We start from the raw sequence: 27,957 nt of genomic DNA, 5'->3' as shown, positions 1-27,957 counted from the left end.
AGTTTCGGTAATTTTGTAATCGTATTGTTTATCGTATTTGTATTTGTATTTGTATTTGAATTCGCAAACATATTCGTATATTGTATATTGTATATAGTAGTATATGAATATTTTGTTGTTGGAATTTTTAAAGGTACAACTCTCAATTGGTATAGCGATTAGAATTAGTTAATAATAATTACAGTTAACTAATGCATTTTGGCCTTTACAAATGCTCACATCAATTTTGGTTTTATTGAGTATCAAATAGACATAGACTTTGATGACTTTTGTAGCTAACTAAACGTACTTATTGCATATCGTTTAAATTACTTATTTAGCGCAAAGGAAAGCTCAAAGAGTAAACTGGTTTAACCACTTACTTGGCTATTTATACATTTATTTTATTTACTTTACTTATAAGTAGTGCAACTAGAAATGTGCTTCGTTTTTTTTAGACCCTCGCATCGCTGTACTCAATGCGCACTGTGCGTCGTGGTCGCTGCCCCCGCATGAGATTCGAATGTGCCTCAGAGGCTCCCAAGCTGCGCAGCGCCAACAATTCCCGTGGCTACAATTGCGTACGCTTTGCATTCCCATTCCCAGTGGCCGAGGTTGCATTCACTGTTGATGGTGGTGGCTGTGCATCACCGGGTGCCTCGACATACGAATACGAGGGCGTCTCCATGACGAGCGGATGACAGATCTCATAGACGGGAACCTTGAGACTCGTCTTGCGTAACCCACCCAAGCTGCTGTGAGAGCTCGAGCTGGGCCCAAACGAACGTCATCTGGCCTCATTGCCCAGCTCTGAGTGCTGCGAATGATGCAGTTCGCTCTCATCGCCAAAACTATGCGCCGCCGCACTTGGCGTAATACTGGGCGTACGTCCTTGTATCCGAATGGCCGACATATCCGAGCCACGACGCGAACTCTTTAGGGAGACACTCTGACGCGAGCAGAAGCAACGGCAAATGATGCGCTTGAAGGCGAACCGAAAGTCTTTGGAGAAGAGCGCATAGATCATCGGATTCACAGCCGAATTGCAGTAGCCCAACCAAAAGAGCACCGAGAAGAGCAGCGGATCCACACAATCCTGGCAAAAGGGTCGTATGATGTAGATCGTGAAGAACGGACACCAGCAGAAGATGAACATGCCCACGATGATGGCCAACGTTTTGGCTGCCTTTGTTTCCATGCGAAAGCGTTTCACCTGCGCCTTGATGTTGCGTCTGCCCATCTTTTTGTTCGCCGACCGCGGATGTCCGCCAACGCCGCCCGCTTCGCTTGTGTTGCTCTGACGTCTCCCCAACTCGGGCAGCGCTTTGCTCACCTGCAAGTAACAGGTGCTGCCTCCGTGATGCTGTTGCCTGTAGAGCTGCGATTCGGTTGATTCGCGGCCATGCGAACCGTTGTAGTGCACTGAGAAGAGCGCATTGCTCGAGGGTCGACGTTCGTGCGAGGATGTCTCCGATTGTGCCAGCTCATTGATGTTCTCGCTGGATGGATACGAGACTGAGATCTTGATCTTGTCGTGCTGATGATGGAGTCTCCGTGTTGCGTATTTACTCAGACGTTCGGGTGATGGTGTGCCCAGTGTTGTGGTTGTGCTTTGGGTGCTGCCGTTGCTGTGCATCGAGTCCTGTTGATTGGAGCCACGTCCACGATGTATGCGCAGCGTCAAGCGTTGCTCCTCGAAGCGTGAGCCAATGCCTTTGGAGCCTGTGCGAGGGAAGGGGGAGGAAAGAAAATCGGATTCAGCATTAGTTGGCATTGCAAACAAATTTACAATTCTGTTTCCTGTAGCTCTCTTTCTCTCTCTCTCTCTTATTGAATATCGCTCATACGCCCTAGTGCACAACAGTGCGCAACACGCACGCGATTTTGTTGCCTACTAACTGACTACGACAACTGACTGCCTGTTGTTCGTGCCAGGCCAGAACAAACTGGGCTGCACTTTAGTAAATTAAACGCGTAATTATGCAAATGTCTTTGGCATAAACGCGACAAGCACTCAATGTCTGCCTCTGTCTCTCTCTCCCTCTCTCTCTTTCTGTTTCTTCTTCGAGCCGGCAACAATGTCGTCCTGCTGTTGCTGTTCGTCTTAGGCGTGTTTAAGCTGCCTTCAAAGCGAACTTTATTTCATTAATACACATACATTTGCATAATTTCGCACACACACACATACATAGAATTCTGTTTCTTGCTGCCTCTCGTGACGGACTTGGCTGCTGCCCGTTTTGCATTTATTACTCATACGCACGTTTAACAGCTGTATAAATTTTCATTACATGCCGCGTGAATGTAATGAATAATCAGCACAATAATGCCTTGTCATTCTGATTGTTGTTGCTGTTGTTGTTGTCGCTCACAGTCGTCGTATCCATTATTAATGGCCTCTGTCTGCAACATAGCAAAGCAAGTTCTCTGACCTATGTATTGAACCTACAACAATAAATATATATTTGACCTGCCGGACACTTTAATGTGAAATGTGAACTATGCGGTCTGCTTTTGACTTTTTGATGTACACGAAATAGTTGTTCACTGTCCAAATGCGATCAAAGTAATTGATTTACCAGTCGTCAAGCGAGTGGTTGAGAATGTAAAAGAATAAAGCATTTCATGCCATTTCCAAAGTCAGTTTACTGTCTTCGAGTGCAATGCAATTAAGTATTAAGTTGTCGAACAAACGAATCAATATTAGTTTGGCAATGGCAGAGTGCTTAAATTGAACTCATTTCAATTAAAATGCTTGGCTGAACCTCAACTTCATTGCTTTTTCGGCTCTAATAAAACACTCTTTAAAATGCTTGTAATAAACTTTGATAACTGACCTTTCAGAGCTCATCAATTTGTATTATAAATTACCTTTACTTTTGTTGGCGTTCGTTTAATATATTTTTTTTGTTTGTATGTTTTCATTGTCATGTGTGTGTTGTTTGTTGTTTGGTTTTCTGCATTTAATTTTTATTGAAAATGCTATTTGACTTAACCAATATTATCGGCTGATTTACACATAAATATATTCATTAAATACAAGTATATAATACATAAATATATATAGTATATCGCGTATAGTATATAGTAATAACTGAACTGATGCACACATTTAGCTGACAACAAAAGGGAACAATAGATCTGCTTAACATAGGTACTTAGTATACAGACATACATACATACAATATAAGTTAGATTTAAGTTAATGCTAAGTAAGTATGTACTTATCTCACAGTGTGTTTGTTCAACGTGAGTGTAAGTCCCCATTTTAACTTATACTTAATATGCCTTAGGCCTAGGTAAATACACGAAAATTATTGCCATTAAGTTACAATGTCGTTCGAATGCGAATACTGTCAATGTCAATGTCAATGGGCTGCTGGCGGCGGTTACAAAAGTACAAAAGCGAAATAAATTGGCTCATGTCAGATGTAAGTAGATGTAGTTGTTACTGCTCTTTATTCTCTGCCTCTCCTTAGAGCACACGGCCCTTGCAGAAGCCACCACGTCGTATACGTTTCGTGCTGCCGCTGGAATCGATATCGATGGTGGTCGCTTCCTGTGGCAACGATGCGGTACGCTGCAACGGACTCGACGTCTCATAGCTGCCGATTAGTCAGCTGAAATCAACACCATCGCCATCATCGGAACAACCCGAAATCGTTTTATGGAATGTTGCCGGTGCCATCAATGCACGCGCTGCAATCATCTGGAAATTCTCCGATGCCCGGAAACCGCTGCGAGTGCAAACACAACGGCACACGATGCGCTTGAACGCAATGCGAAACTCATGCGAGAACAGCGCATAGATCATCGGATTGATAGCCGAGTTGCAGTAGCCCAGCCAGAAGAGCACTGAGAATACCGTCGGTTGAATGCAATGGTCGCAGAATGCGCGTATCAAATACATGGTGAAAAATGGCAGCCAACACACTATGAAACCGCCCACAATGATGGCCAATGTCTTGGCTGCTTTCGTTTCCATGCGAAAGCGTTTCACCTGGATTTTGGCGCTGCGTTTCCCCGCACGTTTCTTGGCCGCCGCTGTTGAGGCCGAGTTGCCGCGCTCCAGATCCGTAGCTCGATTGCCAGCATCGAGATTGAAGGTGGTTTCGCCTATATCGAAGAGACTGCTCTTGAAGGAGGCGCGACGTCCATTGGACAACGCATTAGCGCCGCCTTTTGCGCTGACTACGGCATAATGAGGCGAGGGTGGAGGAGCCTGAGATCCTCCAAGGCGTGGCGATTCTAACATATTCTCTGAGGAGGGAAACGACACTTTGATGGCCACCTTCTCGTGACGCTGGCGATTCACACGCATCGAGGTGGCACGCTTCGGCGTGCTCAGCTGTGAGGCAGTCTGTTGATCCTCGTTGTTGAGTGCGGTGCCAGCTGCTCCGTTGCTGTTCACGCTCAGAGTCGAGGACATGGAGTGGGCTGAGAGTGGAGTGCGCTGTGGTGTGCCGCAAGGACGACCGCGATGGATGCGCAGGATTAGTTGCGAGTCCTCGTCACGATTATTGCCCCCCGACTCGCGTGGACTGCCTGCAATAAGTCGAGTGTTTTGTTTTTTGTTTTGTTTTGTTTGTTTTGTTCGGGAAGTCGAAATGGAACTCAGTACAAAAATTGTTTGTAATTGTTGGTGGTTGTGAACATTGATTAACATTCAGTTGTTGTATTATACATGAACTTTGGTGTGGATTGTGATTGTTCCTTTTTTTTTTTTGTTTTGGTTAGAGACAAATGAGTTATTGTAATTTTAGCTTGTAGTTGTAAAAGATTTGGTGAAACACGTTAATATATAAGGCAGGAAACTAACTACGTTAACATTGAGATATTTGTTGGAAAAAACATTTGCATATTTATAAGTATGTATGTTATGTATTTATATTAAATCTGCACACTACGAGTAAGTACTTAATATAGTTAAGATAATAAAGAAATGGACAATAAAAAAGTCATGTTCTCAATTCTCATTCTTCATTCAATGCCATACAAATTTATGTAGCATACTTTTTAGGGCATGCTCAACAAAGTCGTTAAAAAAGTCGTTGAACTCGTTGTAAGAGATATTTATTAAAAAAGAGTGTGTATGTGAGCGAGGAATTGTTAAGAAATTTGAATAGAGAACATGCTCCTGCAAGAATTTAAAATTTATTAAATTATTTTGGGAAGGACAAGGCATCTGCATTCCAATTATGCTTAAATAGATTTAAGGTATTAAAATAATATTTCAATTACAATATATATAATATATAAATTTTAGAATTTACAAAATCTAAAAACTTTATTGTCGTCGAAAAGTTTTGTTTCAAGTTTTTCGGGACTTTATCTTATACATATTTATTGTTGGAGTTTTCATTTCTGGCAGCATCAATTTATGTTATAATTCAAGTTTATTTGTTTTTACAATTTGTTTATATGACAAGTGTTTGTGATAGATAAACTTAACAAGGATTTTATTTGCATTTGGATTTTGTTTTACTGTTGCCAGTAACTATTCTGCATTTAATCGGATTTAAAATTATACAAGTTTCGAGAGATGTCATGCATTTGATGCAAGGATTACACCAAAAAAAAAAAATAAACTGTTGTTTACTTAATTTTCAAATGATACAAATAACAATTCGAGTGGAATTTCTATAAATATTTGCAACCCAAAAAAAAAAAACAAACGTAAAATTTATTAATCAACGTCCTGTGGTGTCGTGTATCAATCAGTGTTCCTATTAAATAATTGAAATGTCCAACACAGCCAGACCGCAATTTGCATAATGGAATTTAATTAATTTCAACTGATAGACGATGGTACGAACCATATTTGGCATGTCGGAAATATCCACATACGAATAAAATTTACAGACAAAAGTTTCCCGTATCAGATATGATTTGCTTTCAGGGGCCAAAAACCCGAATGTTCAATATGGAAATATGCTGTGTGACCACCTTGTACTACAATATTGGTAGAAAGCAAATTACATAAATATCAAAAAGAAGAAAAATATGAAAAAAGTCCATTTGCATAAAAACACACAGGAAACGAACCCATAAAAGTATGTATGAAAAAATGCAAATACAAAAGACATGCTTTTGATTTATGTATAAAGTATAGTTGCCATATCAGGAGCAAAAGGAAACAAATCCATGTTAATGCCAGCAATATTCCATTTGAAAGAGTTTTCAAAATGCCAAACAAAAACAAATTTTGCCCTATTAATGTGCGCATAAAAACTATTTTTATACATATTTGCTTTACTTTGTGTGGCGGGGACAAAACTCTCTTTTTCTCTCTCTCAAAAGGCCTCGGGCATTATGTGGGCAACGCTTTCGCCAGCGAGTTAAATAAACGTAAGAAAAAAGCGCGTGGGTTTCCGCAGTGAAAACAAACAAACTGGCAAACAAACGAAGCAAACTGTTTTCCAATCTAAGCTGTTGACAAATTGAAATGTTTTTGCTTTCCCACTCGCAGTCGCGGTCGGAATCGAAATCGCAATCGCATATGCAAATTGATGATCAAACACCCACCCATAACGGGAGAGTAAATAATAACACGGGCAATAAAAAAATTAATAATTTGTTCCAGGTATAAATAATGTACGATTTCATTGATAATGTCAGTGCACAAATTGTTTCAAGAATTGTGCGCTTTTGTGGCAATATTTAATGAATATTGCATCGTTATATTTGTATATTTAATTATATTGCCAATTGTTTGTCTATTGTATTTCCTTTTAATTAGTGTGTTTATATTCACTTCATTAAATGTTTAATTAGTCAATTTAATGTCGTTGTTTTTTTCCAGTTGTGCGTGCATGTGTGTGTGTGTGTGTGTGAATCAACAACACAATCTACACATTATAAAGCAGCCTATGTAACCCGACATCCGACTGCATTTGACCTTTGAATGGCACTTGATGCTAAAGGGACCTGGAAGCGACTCTAGTTAATGGGCGTGAGAGAGAGACAGAGAGAGAGAGAGAGAGAGAGAGAAAGAGTCGGAGTGAAAGTCAAGGCGAAAGCTGAGACAGGCAGGCGTGAAAGTTGCCACGGCTGCCAGAACAGTTTTGTTCTTCTAGTTGTTGTTGTTGACACAGGGCCAGGGTCATATCTTTTGAAATTGAAATTTTGAAAGCCCTCTCGGCTCATGTGCAACTGGCGCAACAATAACAGGCTCAAGTGCTCGACGCTCGACGCTCAAGCTTGGGGGTCTCTGGCTTGGTTTGACGCTTCTGCGTACATTTTAATAGTCTCGACTATGCCATGAACCTCAGCTAGTTTTTGAACTTGAAACTTGATTACCTTCAAAAGCCACTAAGGAGCGTGTGGGTCATATAGGAAAACAACCCGAACAGTAGCTGCAAACAACAACAGCAACAACAACAACGACCTGCCATACGCCTCCGCATTGTGTCACGAAATGTTTTTAGACTTTCGTTTTCTTTTTTTTTCTCAGCATTTGCGTTTGTATTTGTGCATAAAAACTAGCGAGAAACGTGGCAAGCAAAAGAATAGAAGACACGCACGGCAAGTGGCCCGCACACAAAAACTATAACAAGCTCAGCGACGCCTGTGTGTGTGTGTGTGTGCGTGGGCGTGCCTTAGCGTGCGTATGTGATGTAGTTGTATTTGTAGTTGTAGCTTCAAGGCTGTCGCTACTGATGTGCTGCGAGGCGACTATTCCGTAAAATCTGGGCTTTGTCTACAAAATAGCGTCGACTAAGGACACGCCAACTGCAAAACAAATCAACATAACATCAACAGCAGAAACAGCAACAACAACAGCAACAACACCTCTAAAACAACGCAAATAAAACAATATGTGTTGTCGTCATCACTAACGTCGTAGAAGCTCACATTTATGACGTGCACAATTAGCACAAATTTCAGTTCAAACAAAAGGCATTAAATTGCATAATACGCATTAAAGTTTCTGAGTGAAATCAGCAAATATAATACATGCTACTTAGAAAGTAGTCAACAACAGTCAAGAAGCTAGAGGTCTATTCGTCTGTCCTGCTGGCAATCTGTTTGAGAATCAAGAATTCAGAGACTTAAGAGCCTATTAAACTTTTTATACCTGCTATGCATAGGATAGAATGGTATTATAATTTTGTGCCGCCAGAAAATGTAACAAACAAAAGTATACTTTTTGATAAAAGACTTGGAAGTTATTCAAGAAGTTATATACCAAATACATATATCCATCGGTATACTTTAGTTTCTTTATAGCTTTTGCAGTTATGTTCTGCTTTTATTAAAAATCGGTAGCTGGTGTCTTACAGTCAAGCAAATTTGATTATACCCTTCTTACTTTTACGATATGATAACATGCAGCTATATTATTTTATATTTATAGAAATTTATCACACACCTTTTCCCCTCTTAAATAGAAATAATGTACGACTAATTAAATTTTTTAGTTTAACATAATAACAATAAACATGAAAAATATACATTCTGAAAAAAAACATAAATCCTTAGTCTAACCAAATTAGAAACGCCTTTCGCTAAACTGAAGTCAGCAATTTCTATTTGGTTGGGCGGTAATGAAAATTATATGTTATGTTTTTTTGTTGTTGTCTATTAAACTGTCATTAGGCTTATGGCAAATTGTAGGCACTTTTGACTGGACTGTTTTATTTTTGGGGAACTGGCTGATGTGACTGTGGTGACTGTGGTGGGCGGGGCCAACGCAATTAGCAGGAGCATTGACTCTTACGAATGGAGCGTTGGCGTTGTGTGCACGAAACGTGGCTATTGATTTTTATTATATAACCCGTCATTTAGTCAGCTAGTCAGTTAGCCAGTCGGCGACTGGGGAAGTGAGTGAGTGAGTTGGCCTTGTTGTTGCTTTTGATTATGGTTTCAGTTTTGGTTTTGGCTTTGGTTATGGCTTTGGCTTTGGTTTTGATTAAAGCTAATGCGTGCGCTTGGCTTGGCAACACTTTGGACGGTCTACCTAGACCCCTAAGTCGATGAGATTAAAAACTCAACTAGAACTGTGCTCAATGAGCTGATCAGCCGGAACAAAGTGCGCACTGCAGTATTGGCAAAATATTGCGCAACTAATGAGCCAAACACATGTGAGACATGTTGGTAACATACGTATAAATTTAATAACAATTTAATTTGTCCTTTTAAAGACGACTTCAAATAAAATGTATTTCCTTTTGGCCAACAAAGGCGAAGCACCAAAAAAATCTAGTTAAATAGAGATTCAAACGCACACACGCTCATCTCTTCTCAGTAGATTTTTCTGCCCTAATGGCTGAAGTTTGTTCATTTCATTTACGCTGCCTTTTTGCCTAAGCCGATTTGTTTGATGTCCTCCGCCGTTGTGCTCATGGAATTTACTCAGTATTGCATGAAAAACAATGCTCATTATATGGATTGTACATCTACATATGGTAATACTTTCTTACTGACTTGTCAGAATATGAAATACACTTGTTATACTTTATTTATTCAGTGCTTAATTTCTCCACAACTCAGCGTTGAACTTTTACTCAAACTATAGTCGAATAGATAATAGAGAAGCAGAATCAAAATTAAATATGTACATAGTTATTATTTGTTTGGACTACACACAAAGTAAACTTCCCCTAATACTGTAAGGGTATTAGGAAAATATACATATAAGAAATTCTGTTTGTGGGATTGGAGGAAAAGAAGAGCTGACTAAAACGTTTTGGGGCTAGGCTTAAAGGGAATTTCAAATTATAAGCATACAAAGTGTGTCATTTGTGTGTTAACTGAATCCAAATACAATTTGGCTTAAACTCAGGTGGAGCAGGTGTAAAATGTGTGTTGAAAAAAGTTTACTTAAATTATTGACAATTTTCGATTAAAGGTAATTTTAAAGTTTCGTACGTGTATGCAGAATATTTATAATGTTTACTTACATGGGTAGAGACTAGGCTATTAAACTATGGTAGAAGCTACAATTATGCATTTATTTTGTATTAAATTTAATTTTATGGTTTGGAATTTAGTTACAAGGATTTTGTGTGTGTTTTTTCTTTGCTTTAAACATACATCAGAATTGTTAAAGTTATTTACTTTTGTTCTTAATAGTTAACGAATAATTTGTTTGTATTAACAGTTGAGTTCGCTTAGGGGACTATTTTTTCGGGGCAACTATTTATAAAGATATTTATATAATATGTTTTCATTTTTGTTATTTATTTTTATTAATGATGTACCGAGTGCAAAAAAACACAAAAACAAAATGCCGACAAATAATGTGTGTGTATGGTTATTTATAAATGTTTCGTACCAATTGAGTATTAAGTCGATTTTCACAATTTTTGCTGACACAGGACAATTACACACAAAAGACAACGAGATGATTTATTTAGCTGCCAATTTTGATATATCGTTGCACAAGTATTTAACCAGGAGTTAAGAAACAATGACACGAGCTTATGTTATGTATAATGTTTATTATTATTTTTATTTTTTTGTGTTTACACTTTCGTTTTGGTTCGTTGATTTTGTGGTGTGTGTTAAACCAAAAAACAGGATCAAGAGGACGCCACACAAATATATTCTACACGTTTAGAGTTTGAAAATTGTTTGAGCAGTCGATATTATATATAAATTTTGGATAAAATTGTACTTGAAACGAACTACATACGCTACGTGGATTACACAACTTACGCTAAAAATTATCAAATCGAATCAAAGTTTGAATCAAATTGAATTGAATTGAATGAGAATTAGTATAAAATATATATATATTGAAGGGACAAAAACTTTTAGCTACGCACAAGTTGCTGAATGAGAAAAAATATGTGTCCAATAATATGTGTGTGTGTATTGGAGATGATGTTCAATAACTGCCAAACATCACTGTACTCACCCTTGGTCGTCTTGAAGCCTTGATTAATCGCTCTCGTCGTACGCACAGCGGCTCGATAGATGCGCCAGTAGAAAAAGAGCATCACGAACATCGGTATATAGAAGGAACCGAGAGCCGAATAGAGTACGTAGCCTCGATCATTGGTTAGCTCACATTTCCAGGGACAACTTGTTGCCGGTTGTGGCACATTTTGCACTGGTGGCGCATTTATAAGATCATAATCCATTTCAGTAACAGGTGAAGTTGTTGTTGTACTCGTAGTTGATGTTGTTGTTGTAATGGTTGATATATGAATCTCAGCTGAGCCATCGATTGGCGCAAAGTTGCGATCATATGGATCGTAGGCATTGCCATTGCCCTTCGCAGTTATCAAAGAGGCTGCGGCCTCTTTATGCTTAATAATATTTCTATCTATATCTAGTTGCTCATCCTGTGTGCTTGACATTGTGGTGGCATAGTAAAGCGTATAATTTCCCCGTGTGTAGGTCGGTTGTACCATGGCCTGCGAACGATGAACGAAGAACGAAGAAAACGAAATTTGAGTTAGGGAAATGGAATATGAAATAACAAAATAAAATGTATATATGACACTTGACGGGGTTATATATTAAAAGCTTTGTCATCGCAACCACATTGAAATTCTAGATGCGAACACACCACAAAAAAAATGAGAAAAAAGTAGAAATTTCCAGCTCACACATTGCTCACAATAAGCCAATAAAAATGCAACTTAAAGCGGTTTATTTTGCACAAGATATTCGGCGACGTGTTGTGCATAAATATGATGATGCCAAAAAAGGTGTAGCATACTTTTTTGGGAGCACGAACTGAAGACGCTTTTGATGCTTATGCGCGTAACTCGACTATAAAAACACCCTAACCTAATAGTTTAAACGTTGCCGCATAATATATGAATGTGCGGCAATTTCTTTCTATTGATTTGGCATAACTTTTGAACTCACACAGCTGACGCAGCATAAATGCTTCTTCGTTCTGCTGGCGACATAGATTAGCACACCTTTCTTTGATACCCTCGTTTCATACGGTTTATGGATATGCGAGCATAATAAAGTGAAGAACGTATTAATAAAAGCCACCCTCTCTCTTTGTGGCAGTTGAACAGTTTAAAGCCATGGGGGACATCTGAGAGTGAGGGTGAAATTACACGCACACACACAACATGCTCTGTCATATGCAGACAAGCCAGAGAAGCACATACACCTGACTCGAAATTGAATGAGTGAAAGATGAGCGAAGATGTTGGAGAAGGAGAATGGAAAGGGATCTGTTACATTGGCCGAACAGCTGCCAACAATGGCACACGGCCGTATCATATTAATAATCGATACCCAGCAGCATTGGACACATATAATTCTGAGTCAGTTAAGAAATGAAGCTCATAAAGTCAGCTCTGAAATGTGAAGCAATTGCAGAGCTGAATGCATTCAACAGATGCAGTATGAATAGCATTTCAGTGAAGTTGCTGAGTAAAGTTGCCAGCTCAGTGAATGATTTCGATGGCCAGGCTAGGCCATTAAGATTAAGGCAAACGAGATGTGTGTGTGTGTGTGTGTGTGGCAGAGACAGAAGTTGAATCAGTGATGGCCCCGCTAGCTATGAGAGATTTATGTGTGTGTAAGATACGAGAGTGTGTGTGTGTGCTGACCAACTCTGAATGTCTCCATTAGCCACAAAGTTGAAACAATATGGCCAGTGAATTTGTTATTGCTTGGCCTTAAGGCACAACAAAAACAAAAGACACATAAAGTGTTGAAGGAAGTCGTATTTCGTTGGCCCAGTTAGTTGCGCTATCAGCAGTTGCTGATCTGATTACCCAACGAAACATGAATGATGCCAACCAGTCTGTCTGTCTGGGGTCTTGTTGTCATGTCGTCGCATGTGTAGCACATTATTATCATTGTCATTACGTAAGTATTTTTATGCATGTGCGCCAAAAATGACAACAACAACATCAACAACAAAAACAAATAGTCAGACAACACAGCAAAAACAAACGACAAGCTTGCCGACATAAAGTCACAAAGTGAGAAAGGTTTCGGGGTTTGGGGAGAAGCGAAACATGTTGGCACAAATAAGCCAAATTGCAGCCAGGCTTTCCACATTGTGGCTTTGCTTTTTTTGAAGAGAACTTTAACTTGTGTGTAATGGTGTCAATGACAGTCTTATTGAGAACTTTGCTGCTGTCCAAACTGAGGTCGGCCTGAGGTTTTCGTTTTTCGCCTGAGGTTGCATGCCAAAAACAGTTTTCGCATTTTCAATTTCAACTCCGGTAACAGCGAAAAATTGTTAAAGCAGTTTAATTTATTGTAAATACCGCCGCGTGTGGGTGTTTTTTCGTGGACTTACCTTTTGATCCTTCCAGCCCACCAAAGGTGGAAAGCATATAACAAATGAGAGTACCCAAATGCCGGCGATTAAAGACTTGGCCTTCTTCGTTGACATAATGCTTGGATAGGTGACGGGTCGCGTGACTGCAACGTAGCGATCCAACGATATGGCACATAGATTCAATATCGAAGCCGTGCACATCCAGACATCCACAGCCAACCAAATGCGGCACCAGACATCGCCAAATATCCAAACCTAAATAAAATATAGAAAATCAGAAAACATTTGGGACTGCTATTTGTTGTTTAGTTAATCGTACCTTGAACACCTCCCAGGTGGCCGAGAATGGTAGCACCGCGAGGCCAACGAGTAAATCGGCTACGGCTAAGTTAACGATGAAAAAATTGGTAACACTACGTAATTTGTTTGAACAGAAGACGGCGGCAATGACAAGGCAATTGCCACCAATGACCAGTACGTTGATAAACTCGAGTATGGCCAAAGAGATCAGATTCGCCGGTTCCGTCCATTTCACAGATTTAATGAGATCCTCACACTCTGTCTCATTCATGGCGGTACTTTTGTGATGGGTGTATCTTTGTGTTCACCACCTGCAACAGACAAAAGTCAAAAAGAATCAAGAATATATTATACTCGCTCGCACATAAATTGCGTTACTCAAAGCCAGCTCAATGCATAATTAGCCCATGTTGCCTAGACCACAGAGCACATTGCGTGGCCGGCATGCCTAATTAATTTATGAAAACAAGAAATAAAAGTGGCCAAAAGCAAAAGTGGTCGGGTCGGTGTATATAAAAAGGTGAACAATCGGGCAACACACAAAACAATAGCCAAACCAGTAAAACTTTTGCTTGTTTTGCTTTTTCGACTGAAGATTCCTGAACAATATCAACACAAATAAGGAAGGTACAATCGAACGTGCTCGACTGTGATATACCCGCTATTTATTTTTAATGAAAGAAAATCATTTACGAATTACTTTTAAAATATAGCAAATTAATATACTACAAATATAATAAAAATATACCAATAACTTTATGTGATATATCGATATAGTACTACATTCCAAATACATATACCAAAGAGTTAACATTTTCAGCCAGATTTTCAGACAAAGTAGAAAGTAGGCGATTTTCCCACACTAAATTATTTTTTAAATAACTTCTACAATTTTTATCTGATCAATCATGCCTGATATTTTTATCTTTTATAGTTTCTGTGATCTAGGACAGACGGACAGTTGGACATATTTATATCGTCCCATAAAGTTATGATTCCCTTCTATTCTATGGGTAGCGGGTATAAAAAGCTTTAATGAATGGCCAACGGCCGCAGGCCAAAAGTGAAAGAGAATACACGTAAGCCGGGTAAAAATGCTTTTTAATTCTGCTTGAAAAATAATTGCAAGTTAAGCGCTTGCGGAAACGGAAGCGATGACATTTCAGCAATTGCAACATGGCAGAGCGGAAGTGCGGAGAGCGAAAGCACAAAGAGTTGCGGATTTACCACTTGGTATTCAGTTGGCATTCACATTGCAATTTAATTGTGGTAATTAATTGTCGTCATTGTGAACATATTTATTAAGCATACACAGTAGCAGCGCACTTATGAATGGCATTTTATGAATGAATTCCAATGCGTTGCCATAGCGAGCGCAATTCGCTACCATCAAAAACAAGCTATAAACACTGGTCGATTGCAAAACGGCCAATCAATGTCCATAAAGCGAGTGTTTTGCGCACAATTTGGACGCTAATCAATATTTGTGGCGAACAGTATTTAAAAATTATTTTTGACTTTAATGGCGAGGCACGCATATAGTAAACAACAAAAATAAAAAGAAGCAGAGACTTCTATTGGGTTGGGTAATTGCTGAGCATGGAATATTCAAGGCACGCAATAAATCGATTAAAATATATATAATATTTGGTTTAAGTACCCATGACTCTTGACTCTCAACTACAATATACAAGCGAGTATAGTTAGAAACTTTGGCACGTCTGCTTTTGTTTCTCATCATCATCGGCAACAGGAGAAGCAGAAGGTATAAGTATAAGGTATAGAAATGCATATGTCGAACGAGTTGAGTTGAGTTGGTTGGTCTCTTGTGATTGAGTGCAGCTGTTGTAGTTTGTATTTTGTTGCATTGTTCACATGGCACAAAAATTCATAACAAACTGAATGAGGACCTTGCTGGCTGCCTGATTGGTGATTTGCTGAGAGGGTAATGCGCTTGTTGCTGTAATTACATTCCAACTGCTATTTGTGTTCAATATTGAATGTCAAAAATTCATTTCCCACAGAAATCGATTTGTGTGTTTGAGTCATTGTCAAGGCGAATTGTGACGTTGGCTACCTCAACAATTTCACCAAACGTATTACGTACATACAAAGTCTTGAAGTCTTTGTGCATTGTTTTCCACTGCATAGCAACTTTTGTTCAAGTATTTTGAGCAAGCTGCTTTCGGTTAATACCGATAATTGGGTTTGTGAATGCGTGTGTGTGTGTGTGCTTTGCAACTATGGAAGTTGACAGAATAAATTGCATTTATAACTGAGAAGAAAAAGCAAGTACTATACTATATATAGACGAAGTTGCTCTGCAATGTGTCAAAGAAGATATTAAAGTATAAATATTTCGAGAGGAACTCTACTATATGATACTTTGCTCATCACTTTGCTTGCGAAGACTGAAAAAATTGTTGCGAGTTGCTGGTTGGGAATATGACGCGGTCTCACAATAAAGGCAATCAGCCGCACTCAGTCTCTGTGTGTGTGTGTGTGTGTGTGGAAGCCAACATAAATTACTCACATGACAAAAAATATGAAGCTGCCTTTGTGACCGGGGCATGCAAATATTTTAAAAGACAAGGGGAGAGATATATATAGAGCACTCGCTATCTGTGAGTCAAGGCAAAAAAAACGGAGAGATTTTTGTCTAGCATTGAAAATTAAAAACACAAAAAGTGAGTATGCTATAAGAGTTGGTTGATATTTGACATTTGAAATTGCGTGGTAAAAAGTGAACTTTATGACAGCTAATAATGAAAAATGGCAAAATTAAGTTACAAGTTCAAAGTTTGCTAACATTAAATTGTTGCGCATATAATAAATAATTGACATTTAAAAGGAGACGCATGTGTAAATCCCAAAAAGCTTTTTTTTTCACCAGCCACTCGCAACTCGCTGCGAATACGCAATTTCGCCCTTTTGGGCTGCGTTACGCATACGCAGGGTTGACGAAGGCTTAACAGCCGCGACATTAAACGCGTAGGCAGGGCAAGGCATGCGTTAAATTTAATTACAATGCCATGAAAAAAAGAATTAAATGAAGCAAGAAAAAAACAGTGGCATGCATTTCGAAACGGCTATTTAATTGAGAGATTTTCTGAAGAGCCGCATAAAATTTCAATAAAATGTGAATGTGAATGCGAATATGTGTACATTCATATTCAACGGAATGTTACAGCTCATTGTACTTATGTGTGTAATAATCTATATGCATAAACATATATTCAATTCAATCGAGATAAAAGCAAAGCACTTTGAATTTATTTTGCCATTTATTTATGTGCGCTTAGAGATGAGACTGAGCTTTTAGCCAAAACTCCAATTTCACGTATATTATAAAATGCTGCAATCTATCAATTCAATGAAATTATTATTAGCATGTGTGTGGGCAAGAATTGGCTTAGCAACTCAGCAAAAGTCTAGTGCAGACAATGCTATAGATATGTGTGTGTACTTAAAGTATTTTCAGTTCAGTTGTCTTCCACTCGTATTGACATTACTAATGGACATGCCACTTAACAAAAGGCCAAAAGCGGATTAAACACTTTCCCATTAGACACTGCGATTGTGGTTGCCATTCAAGCGCTTGTAGCCCGCAGGTATGAGAACTTTCATTGCATTCGCACAACGCAATTAAATGGAGTAGAAAATGCCATTAATAGAAATGCAATTAAAACAAGCAACTTTGAATTTCCAATCGTTAAATCAACTTAACCTAATCAGTATAATTTAACGAATTAAAAGCTTATTTGCTCTATATTTAATATTAGCCAAAAGTGTCTTACTCAGCCACAACTTTTCGCCACCGAAAAACAGAGCTCAGCGCCAATTAGCACTGCATGCAGCGCACATCCACAAATGAGCTGAATTAAGTGCAAAATTTGCAACAATTTTGTGAGGAAGTTGAGCATTACACAACAACCACACACACACACATTCAGACACCCACACACACACACAGACAGAGACTGAACAATTTTTTGGCTCGGTAATTTGTGGCAACTGCATTTGGCTGTTGGCAACCCGCAGAAACTTTTAACTTAATGTTGATAATTGCGCGAGAAATAACCGTACTGCAGAAAACAAAAATGCAACGAAATGAAATAAAATGGTGAAAATGGTAAATGGCAAATGGAAAATGCGGATGGGAAAATGGTAAATGGTAAATGAAAAAGCAAACTACTTGTCAAATACAAAATTTTGTTGACTTCAAGTTGAACTTTGGCACTTTGGCTAGCAGAGGATTCCCTACCAAAATCCGTTGAGCCACACAACGAACAGTGCTGCTTTTGTGGTTGTGGCAAACGCAGACAGACAGAGAGAGAGAGAGAGTGAGAGATAAAGATAGAGAGACAGAGAGAGAAAGGCAGAGAATGCCACTCTCTAAACTGAAATGCAAATGTAAGCCTCTTAATCACTCAGCGTCCTCAGGCATGGATTTGTTGCGGATCGTCTAGCTATTATAGCAATCTCATTAATTAATTATATTCTCTTTACTATCAAATCCCTGATATACAAACTAGCATCAAATGTTAAATTCAGTCGCAGACTTTAACTAATTACAAGTGAGCAGAGCTTTAAGACTTAGTTGAACTATTAGCGAGTCTTCTGGAATCCTTTTTGTGTGACGACTCGTTTCTTTAATGCGCTTTTTTACGAGCTGACATGCGACGTGAGGCGCGATGCCGTGGCGTATACGTAATGTTTACCAAGCACATCACGCGTGCCACACACATAAAAGTGGAGTGCATTCGTTGCCATTTGTCACAAGTGGCATGTAGATTCATGCCATATGCAATAGGCATGTCGCCGAATGTTGTGTTGCCTGCTTCCCTGCCTGTCTGTCTGTTCCTCAACTTGTAACCTTGACAGTTACAATATAATCAATGTCTTGGGCACGTATCAACATGTCAAAGTTGATTGCAACATGCGACTGAATACATTGCTGAAATGTGCAAGTCACAATATTGCCAGCAACAAAACGACAGCAGCTGCCACACATGTTGCACTGCACTGTATTTCAATTGCCGTTGACATGTGTGTGTGAGTGTGTCCCACAGGAGGAGGCATGTGAATTTGTAGCAACAACAACAGCGGGGCAGGATGTGCGTGCCTTCATCAACAGCGGAAACGGCAACGGAAATATTAACAGGAAATGTTGCCAACAATATTTTCAACACGTCAAGTCGGACTAATTATACACACGTTTATAGCAAAAAGAGCTGACTTATGATGAACTAGTTGGCAACTTGTGGCAAGAAGTGTTGGACTTTAAATACGAGTATATCCTGCTAAGAAGTTGCACGATTTCTCAGCTTAATCATCGTACGTGTGCATATTGATTTAGCAATTAAATTTAATTAGAGTTAATTGCAGCAGTTGCTGGCATTAATATGTGATGATGTTATTTGAGATTCTCTCTGTCGAAATATAGCTCTCTTTTACTCACCAGTAGCAGCAGTTTGTTTTTGGTTTGTTGTAACCATGAATTACATTTAGTTCGTTGCTGTTGCCCTATGGCCATGTTGTTGTTCTTGTTGTTGTTGGTGTTGTTGTTCTTCTTCTTCGTGTGCTTGATATTGGCAAACACTCGCCAATTTTAATGCCCCAATAGCTGTAGCTCCGTCTTCATCACGTTGCCCCCGGCGCCCGCACGTCGTCTCCATTCAGAACACAGAGATCCGTGTGCCGCTCTACTTTGCTGTGTGTGTGTTTGTGTCTCTCTCTATCTTTCTATGCAAGTGAGCTGCTGCTTGTTGTTGTTGCTGTTGCTGCTGTTGCCTCAGTTGTTTGCTTAAGCATATAAGACAACAACAGCAACAATGTGGGGCACGATTCACTTTGAACTGCACTTGCACTGGAAATCCTTAGCACTCACAGCAGCAGCTTGCTCATCAGGCAAAATGTTTACACGATTGTTTACACGACAAGCTAGCTGATAGCTGGGGAAATCTCTTCTTTTCTCTTATTTTTGATTTTTTTTTTGCTTTTTTTTTTTTTTTGGCACGACGCAAAACGTGTCAGTATAAACTTGGCTCTAGTATTTCACAAATAAACTGTAAACAAAGAAGAAAAGCGAATGCTGTGAGCTATAGACAAATATTGTGAACGAGTCGTATACGTAATATATATAAGCTATAGATTCAAGACATGCAAATACAAGTGACTTTGGGATTTTGTCGGGTTATCTCGATGGATATCCTTATGGCATTAATTTACTAGCAACTAAAGTGCAATTGAAGTTTGGCGAGAGCGAGTGCAAAGAACAACAATAATCCAAAATGTAATTGCCGGGCACCAATAACTTTTCTGGCAACAAGTCACCTGTTTATTTGTCAGCTGCAGCAGCAATCAATATTTATAAATTGCCATTACGAAACTTTTGATTGCAACTGTGCAGTTCTTGAGAAAAGTTTTGGCTTCTCTACTCCCAACTTTCACATTTCATTTGTTGATTGAGCAAATAAAGCGATTAATTTTTCGGCTTTTATGCGTAAATAACTCAAAATCTCGAACGAAGAGAAACACAATGTTATTTATGTTGATTAATTTGATTTTTCAACCGCAATGCTGTTGCACTTTTTCATCCGTCCATTTTATGAATATTTTCCACTCATCCAGTTTCCATTCTTTCTCTCTCTCATTTCATGCACTGTCATTTTCCAAATGGCAGAATTTTTCCAAGTTGTCAGGCAACCTTTTCCTTCTGTGTTCAGCTGTGTTCAGGATACGAAAATGAAACGTCAAAGTGCCGAGTATGACAAATTGCATTTCCATTGTTAATTTGTATGCATAGCTTGTCCTGTGCAAAATGGAAATTACTTTTAACGTTCTCATTTTCCCTCTGCATACACTCAAAACTGTGGCCAAAAACTTTTTCAATTCAACTTTCCTGAGCCTACACACAATTGAATATTGACCAACAAGAAAAAAATCAATAGTTGAGTTCGTAATCAATGTTTAAATATGTTCCGCGTGTCGATGCGACAAAAAATAGTAAAAAACGACACGAAAAATGTATTTAATTGTTTGCACCATATAGTGAACGACAGTTGTATCGCTTATCTGGAATGCGACTCATTTCAGTCAGTCAGAAAGGTCAAACCCTTTCATTTAGTGTGTTAATAACCGCAATTTAAATACACTCGCCTGAACTTTGCCATATAAAATAATTATGTCCATATATTTTCCCGATAAAAAAGTGACGCAATATAGCAATCTATGAACTCATTACTCCGGCTCACAAAGCCCTCCTCAAATAAATCACAAAAATTCTAATATTCTTTGTGTAATAACTTATTTCGCTGTCAGCCAAAGTAATCTGCATCTGAAAAGGTTTTTTCTGTACGCAAAGGGCTCCGCGCCCACAATTTGCGTTTGTTTGTTTGTTTGTTGTTTTTTAATAATACAAAAATATTCGACAGATAGAAGCTTTGGCTCGTCAAATAATTCCATTTTGGACAGCTTAGCTAATGACCACAGCGAGGAAGAAGTAAAAGGGAACGCAACACACAGAGTGAATATCCGAAAACATTTTCTAATTTATTAAAGCAGCTCAAGGCTTATGGCTGCTTAACATGAAAATACACGGCACGAGAATAGAATAAAAGGTATAAATTTAGTATGATGTATTTATATACAGCTTAATAATAAATTCTAGTCAACTACTTATTGATGAGTCAACTTTTGGTAGAAATTTTCAAATAAACTTCAATTGTAGTTTTCAGAATTTTCATTGCATACTTTTAGGGTGCTTGAAAAATGAGCAAATGAAGCTAAGCGAAATGTTGTGTGAGCAACAATAAAGCAAGATTTATGGGCACATTAACGCAAATTAAAGCATAGATAAACAAGAATTATTTGATGGAGATTTATATTTAACATAATATGATGTATAATATATGCTCTCGTTCACAAGTGTTTTAGCTGCCGTTAAACAAGAAATTTTCAAATGTGCAAACTCTAATAAGATAAAACGACATAAATATTGCCATTATGGCGCCCCAAAGTCCAGCTTAAGAGCCGAAAATGTCAAGTGTGCTGTTCGGTGGTAACAAGGCAAAATCACTCGGCTGCAAAACAGATTGAGATTTAGACTCGAATGTGTCTTAAGTGTTGGGCGCACGACACAATTCCCATTTCCCTAACACACCTTACGAGAGCAGCTGTTGTCCCTCGGATGTCGTTGTTGTTGCTGTTGTTTTTATTGTTTTTGTTGTTGCTTTGTGCTTTATTCATTGTATTCTCGCCTGCGTAAATAAGTATGTGTAAAAATTCACAGCAAGCAAGTTGCATTTTGCCTTTCGAGTGTTGTGCGCTTTCCTGGTAAACGCATGCTGTGTGTGTGTGTGCTATGCTTTCTATGGTATGTGTGTGTGTGGTTGAGTGTTTTATGGCTTTCATGCTTATTGCTTTTCCAAAAGCACACACACACAAATACACATTGAGATGCTGATATAAGCAGCGCTGACGCGAAACGAGCGGCTACTTCGCCTCAGACCTACAAAAGGATTTATGCACCATGCACAACAAAACAACAACTAAAAAAAAATATACAAAAATTGTACACCAGACATATGCATATGTATTTTATGTATGTATGTGTGTGAATATGTGGGTCGTTGTCTTTAGCTTTGCATAAAAAATTGGCTGTGAAAACGCTTTGGGCAAATTTGTTTTCAGTTTGCGCACATTCCTTTCTCCCTCTTGCATTTCAGCAAGTTTTCCTTTCATGATGCTTCATGTTGTGTGTTACTGCCGTTTTATTGCTCCTCGCTTTTAGTTTTCTTTTATTTCGCATTTATTTTCATGTGGCCAAAGCAAATATTTTGTGGCCCAAACTAAATAGTTAAAAAGCTTTTGCAGTTTTAAATTTTCTAAAATGCATTTTTAAATTATGAATTTTATTTCCCATAGAAATGTTTTAAATCTGGCGATTCCACTGGCTCTTAATGGGGCGTGTCACAAACTTGGGGCGTCATAAGAAACGCATGAGTAGCTGCCACAAAAAAACAAGCAGTCATAATGCTCAAACAGTTAGCAGGTAATATAAATGAAAATTGTACTCACAATTAGCCTAATTGAAAATGGCATCAGAAGAGAGTGAAAAACGAAAGCAGATCAATAACTAGACAAAAGAGTGCGCTGGCAAATTGATTAATTTCGAATATTGAAAAACACACCCACAACCCACAAAATTTAAAGTGGATTTGTCATTGTCATTGCTAACTCAACTATAAATCTATATAGCGGAAAAGTCGAACTGCTTCGACAACAAATAGTTTTTGAAAGCTGACATTGAAAGCGAAATGGGGGAATCGAAATTGAAATTGAACAGAAAACAGAGAATTTCACAGAGCAGAACTGAGCATTGCACAGCACAGCACAGCAGAGAGAATTGCCAAATTGATGAGTTGTTGCCAATTCGAGCTGCCAATCAACATGACAAAACAACTGAAATCAAATCCATAAACTGCAAATGCATATTCCATTTTTTATGTACTTGATTTCAAATACCCTGTCAATAAAACCATATAAAATAGAATAAAAAATAAAAATAATTTGCAGGTGAAAAATGTCTGCAGTTAGTAGAGTATGCTGGAGTCGTCTACTTGAGATTTTGATGTCATTTGATTTTTTCAGTTTTTTGCATAATAATGCGAAATGCAAATGCAATTCGTTATCGTATCGAGAAAACAATTTAAAAGCCAACAAATGCACATATGAGCAACGCTTGAGGCGTGGTTGGTAGCCCCCAAAAAGGAATTTGATTTATCTGTCAGTCGTTCTTCGTCGCTCCGTCTCTCTGTCTTTTGTGTCGTATCGTGTCGTTTGACAGCTTTTACATTTCATTTAATGGCAGATGACTTTGACAATGCGACTGCGAATGCGAGTAACGACAACAATCAAAGCAATGACAAAACTAAATGACAAATTATTAAACTGAACGAAAAGAGAATCATGCAAAATGACTTCCTTGGTGTGCAATTAATTTGGAGCATGACACGAAAAAGTTGCTATCATTAATTAACATTTTTCTTTTCTTTTTTCTCCCGTTTGTCGGGGAAAAAGTTGAAAAAGAAAGGCAGTGAGTGTGTGTGTATGTGTGTGCAGTTCATTTGGCACGTTTCGGGCATATAATCCCAGTCGGAGTGTCATTCGTTAGACGACGAAGTAGAAGTAGTGAAGTAAGTTAAGAAGTAGGACGCTGACTCTGTCCCAGGACAGTCCAAGCAACCAACTGCGCTGTCTGGGTGGAAGAAAGCTCATTTCCGTTTTATATTTAAACACTTGAGGCTAAAATGTTTGCGTTCCCAATGCCCCGAGAGTTGCTTGCCACTGCAAAATCATCATAAAAAGGCAAGAAATGAAAAAGCAAATAGCCAAAGCAAACCAACGCAAGGTTGTTGCCCATGGGATAGGTGTTGTTGCTTGGTAAGTGGAGGTGGGCCATAGAGATGTGAATGTGTTGGCAATGCTTAGCAAGTGGATTTTTAAATTAGTTTGTAGACACACTTAGACTTATGCAGCTCGAGCGAAAGTGAACGAACGAAGGAACTGTTTGTCGTTGTCCTTTGGGCAAATGGACTTCCACATCATTGGCTGTGACATTTTGGTGCTTATTTAAATGAATTAAGTGATTTTTCAAGTGCTAAGCTCGCCACGAGCTGCAAACTCATTTCCGCCTCTACGACTTTGCCATTCTCTCAATCTCAGTCTTAGTCTCTCTCGGTCGTTCGTTTTATTTGGAAATGCTTTCCCAAAAACTTGGCTCTTTAAGCTTCATTTGGCAACCATTTTTTATGGCGCAACACTGCAATGAGCTGTTTATTTACAGGCAATCAAAACTTTAACAGCCGCTCGCAATTTTCGTTTTTTTTTTTTGCCTGACGCGCTTCTTTATGACAGTCTATCTATTTAAACAAGACGCAAACGTTTCTAACAAACTGCCAGCTATAAATAAAAATGCGTTTGCTAGCAACACACACACAAAAAAAAAGCAGATACCTTATAACTAATTTTAAGAGTAGCGAATTACTTGAAGTAAGATATAAAAGTTGATGCTGATTTGCTCAAATAATAGTTCGCATGTTTTATATCCAATCTTAGCGTATATACCCAACGCATTCTCCGCTGGGCATTAAAACGCATCAATCCACTAACAAATTAGGTGTGTGTGCAGATCATAAAAAAACGTGTGAAAGATATTCTACAGATAGCCACAAAGACAAATACAAGCCGCATATTCGAATATATTGTTGTGTGTGTGTGCCCTTATATTACGTTTGTTGCCACCGAAATTCTTGTTGGCGCTGAGTAAATTTTTTTTGCTGTTGTTGCTGGAGGCACCTGGCTCACGCGTCGTATGCGCAATGAAGTTTGGTGAGCCTTTGTCATTGTTTGTTTTCTGTTTGTTTTCGCATTCGCTGTCAGACTGAAAATGCTGTTACATTGCCCATACGACACGTGTGCCATGCGAGCCGTGAGGTGACAAAACATTGCAATAAAGTTGCAAAGTGGCACGAAAAACGCGAATCGCTTGAAACAAGCGTACACAATTCGTGAAAGGGTTCACACTGCTGCCAGGCAGTCTTCTTTCCCCTCCCCCTCAGCTCGCCCCATCGATTGCTCCTTCTCTTCTGGGCGACACCTTTCGCTTGAAGCATCTTGAGGCAAACAAGGCGGCAGAATATTCGTGCTCGAGCTGTTTTATTGTTATGTTATTGTTATTTAATGCCAAGTTTAATGCCAGCGCACACAAACTGCAGACACCTAAAACAATTTTATAACCACCTCATAAATAAGTAGATTTCAACTGCTTTCCTTATAAGTGTGTGGGGCACCTCTCACTCTATCTCTCTCTCTTTCTCTCCCTGTCAAGCTTTGGGCAGCCACCCAGTCAGCAGTTACCGGTTACCAAGTTCCCAGTCGGTAGTTTCCATTTCCCATTCCCACACACACACTCGCACACTCACGTGGTTATTCTCACTTTTGAATTTGAATGTTTTTCGCTTTAGCTTTTGTTGTTTGCTGTTCAAGTGGACTAAAGAATCTCAGGTTTCATTACCTTATGCACGTAGGCCGTGGCTGTCGTCAAAGTTGCTTTTTATTGTTCTTGTTCTTGTTGTTGTTGCAAAGAAATTATTTCGAAATTTGCATGCACTTGACAAACTCAAGCACTTCAACCGCATCAAGTCCTCGCCGACGCTCTTAAACATTTAATTGTTTTTTTTTTTACTATACTGTTTTGTATTATTCACACATTCACAAGAAAAAGCTTTTATGCTCATTAGCCGCATTTATTCATTATTAATAATGCTCACCAATGACATTTGCAATTTCACACTCTGACCTTTTTCACATTTCGCATTCTCTATTGTGCGAAAGCAGCCCTTTTCGACAGTCAATTACAATTATCTACATCAAATGTCAGTTTGCATACTTGAAGTTCTCTACTCTCTACTCTATGTGTAATGGCTTTTAATCGCCACTTTTCGGTTCGACATATGCTTGGCTTGGAGATTTTCAACTTGTTATTAAGTCTTGTTACATTTTGGAAACTCTTAACTTCTCTGACAAACACAAAGCACAATGCTCAAGTGTCATTTTCAGTTAATGTTATTGAAACTTTATCACTTAGTCAGCGCGCTTTGTTGTTGAGGCTGTCAGAGCTGATATATCAGCTTATTGAGCGGGATAGGAAAACAAAAACTTTTATTTTCTTGTTGTTTTTTTTTTGTTGTTGTTGGTGGGAGGAGAAATGAGCTATGTCCGGCAATATGGTGTTTAGGCGATGATGCAAAGGCACTTTAGTTAATTAGACTACTGGAAAAAGTGTAACAAAATCTGTTACTAAACGAGCACGTGCCAATTTGAAAGCCACAATATTGCACATACAACAATACGCGTCTTTCTTTAATGACATTTTGTAATATTGCCCTTCCGCCTCATTGCTAATTACGTTGCATTGAAGAAGCCAAAAAGTAGCAACGACTAAATTTTGCCCTATAATGAGTTCATTAAATCATACACTCTAAAATGTATCTAATCTACTTTGTCAGTGTTTATTAGCGCATTTATTGTATGAGATTTTTTGTACTTTACATCATTTAAAAATTCCAAAACGTTTGTAACACAATTACGAGTATTCTACCTGTTTTTATACCCGCTACCCATAGGGTAGAAGGGTATTATAACTTTGTGCCGGCAGGAAATGTATGTAACAGGTAGAAGGAGGCATCTCCGACCCTATAAAGTATATATATTCTTGATCAGCGTTAACAGCCGAGACGATCTAGCCATGTCCGTCTGTCCGTCTGTGTGTCTGTGTGTCTGTCCGTCCGTCCGTATGAACACCTAGATCTCAGAGACTATAAGAGATAGAGCTATAATTTTTTTTCGACAGCATTTGTTATGTTTGCACGCAGATCAAGTTTGTTTCAAATTTTTGCCACGCCCACTTCCGCCCCCGAAAATCAAAAAAATCGAATAACAAGCGTAATTTTAAAGTTAGAGTAGCGAATTTTGGTATATATAATAATAACTATAGTAGTTATGATTCCTGAAAATTTGGTTGCGATCAGATGAAAATTGTGGAAGTTATTAAAGAAATACTTTTGTATGGGCAAACACGTCTACTTACTAGGGTTGTTGCTTTAGATGACAATCTGGTATATTGTGCCGTCTATGGTATATTTTGAATGCGGTACTATATGAATATACCAAATATACTATTTGGCATATTTTTAGTATTTTTGCAGTATATTCGGTATATTTTGAGAAAATTATCGCAAAATATATTTCTTTTATTCAAAATGGGTAGCGGGTATCTCACAGTCGAGTGCACTCGACTGTAGCTTTCTTACTTGTTGGTTGTGAGCTGAGAACAGGGTAGAGAACAAAAAAATTAACATTGCTTTCGACACCGAAAGCAAAGTGTAATTAGTTGAAGTTGCGGATTTACGGCCGAGTGCAAAGCGCAATAAAAATCATTCAAAATAGTTGCACTTGAGAGTTCAGCCCTGAAACGATCCCAAGCCCAAAACAAGAGTCATCTATAGAGTATTTTCGATATACAATATATATTTTTCAATTTGCATAACTAAACGCCGTTGGCAGCTGCACAAAAAAGTGCGTTTAACTGCTCTCAAATCGAGACTCACCTGAATAAATCATTGCGATCGCGATCGTGAAGTCGAAGGCGATTCTGGGCGAGATTAGAGACGCCAAATTGATTGAAAATTCGGTCAAGTTTTCAAGCCGTTGTTGTTGTTGTTGTTGTTGTTGCACTTGCTGTTGCTAGTTGCTGTTGTTGTTGTTGCTGTTGCTGTTGCTGTGGTTGCTGATGCACTTTACTGGCGGTAACCGGCTTGACAGTTTTGTTTAACAATTTTTGTGTTTGTTTTTTATACTTCTGCTGCTGTCTCTTTCGCTCTGTTTGTTGTCACGCACGTTCA

The 27,957-nt window shown here is 38.6% G+C and overlaps 1 protein-coding gene across 2 annotated transcripts; it reads right to left on the bottom strand.

Annotated features, from left to right (window-relative positions):
- Nucleotides 1-47: 47 nt before the first annotated feature.
- Nucleotides 48-27,822, bottom strand: LOC127565880 (octopamine receptor Oamb). Of its 2 annotated transcripts, none has more exons than XM_052006703.1 (6): nt 27,664-27,822; nt 18,951-19,557; nt 13,509-13,800; nt 13,208-13,444; nt 10,841-11,342; nt 48-1,701 (listed from the first exon to the last, which is right to left on the bottom strand). In XM_052006703.1, exons 3-6 carry the CDS (start codon nt 13,758-13,760, stop codon nt 767-769), a joined length of 1,926 nt encoding a protein of 641 aa, XP_051862663.1. In that variant the 5' UTR covers nt 13,761-13,800; nt 18,951-19,557; nt 27,664-27,822; the 3' UTR covers nt 48-766. The 2 variants fall into 2 exon arrangements, with proteins under 2 accessions (XP_051862663.1, XP_051862664.1); XM_052006704.1 differs by lacking the exon at nt 48-1,701 and adding an exon at nt 2,922-4,524.
- Nucleotides 27,823-27,957: the final 135 nt, after the last annotated feature.

The sequence above is a fragment of the Drosophila albomicans genome, chromosome 2R, assembly GCF_009650485.2.
Source record: "Drosophila albomicans strain 15112-1751.03 chromosome 2R, ASM965048v2, whole genome shotgun sequence".
Taxonomy (NCBI): Eukaryota; Metazoa; Arthropoda; class Insecta; order Diptera; family Drosophilidae; genus Drosophila; species Drosophila albomicans.
The sequence above is the reverse complement of the archived record's forward strand: the minus strand, read 5'-3'. Positions and strand labels throughout refer to the sequence as shown.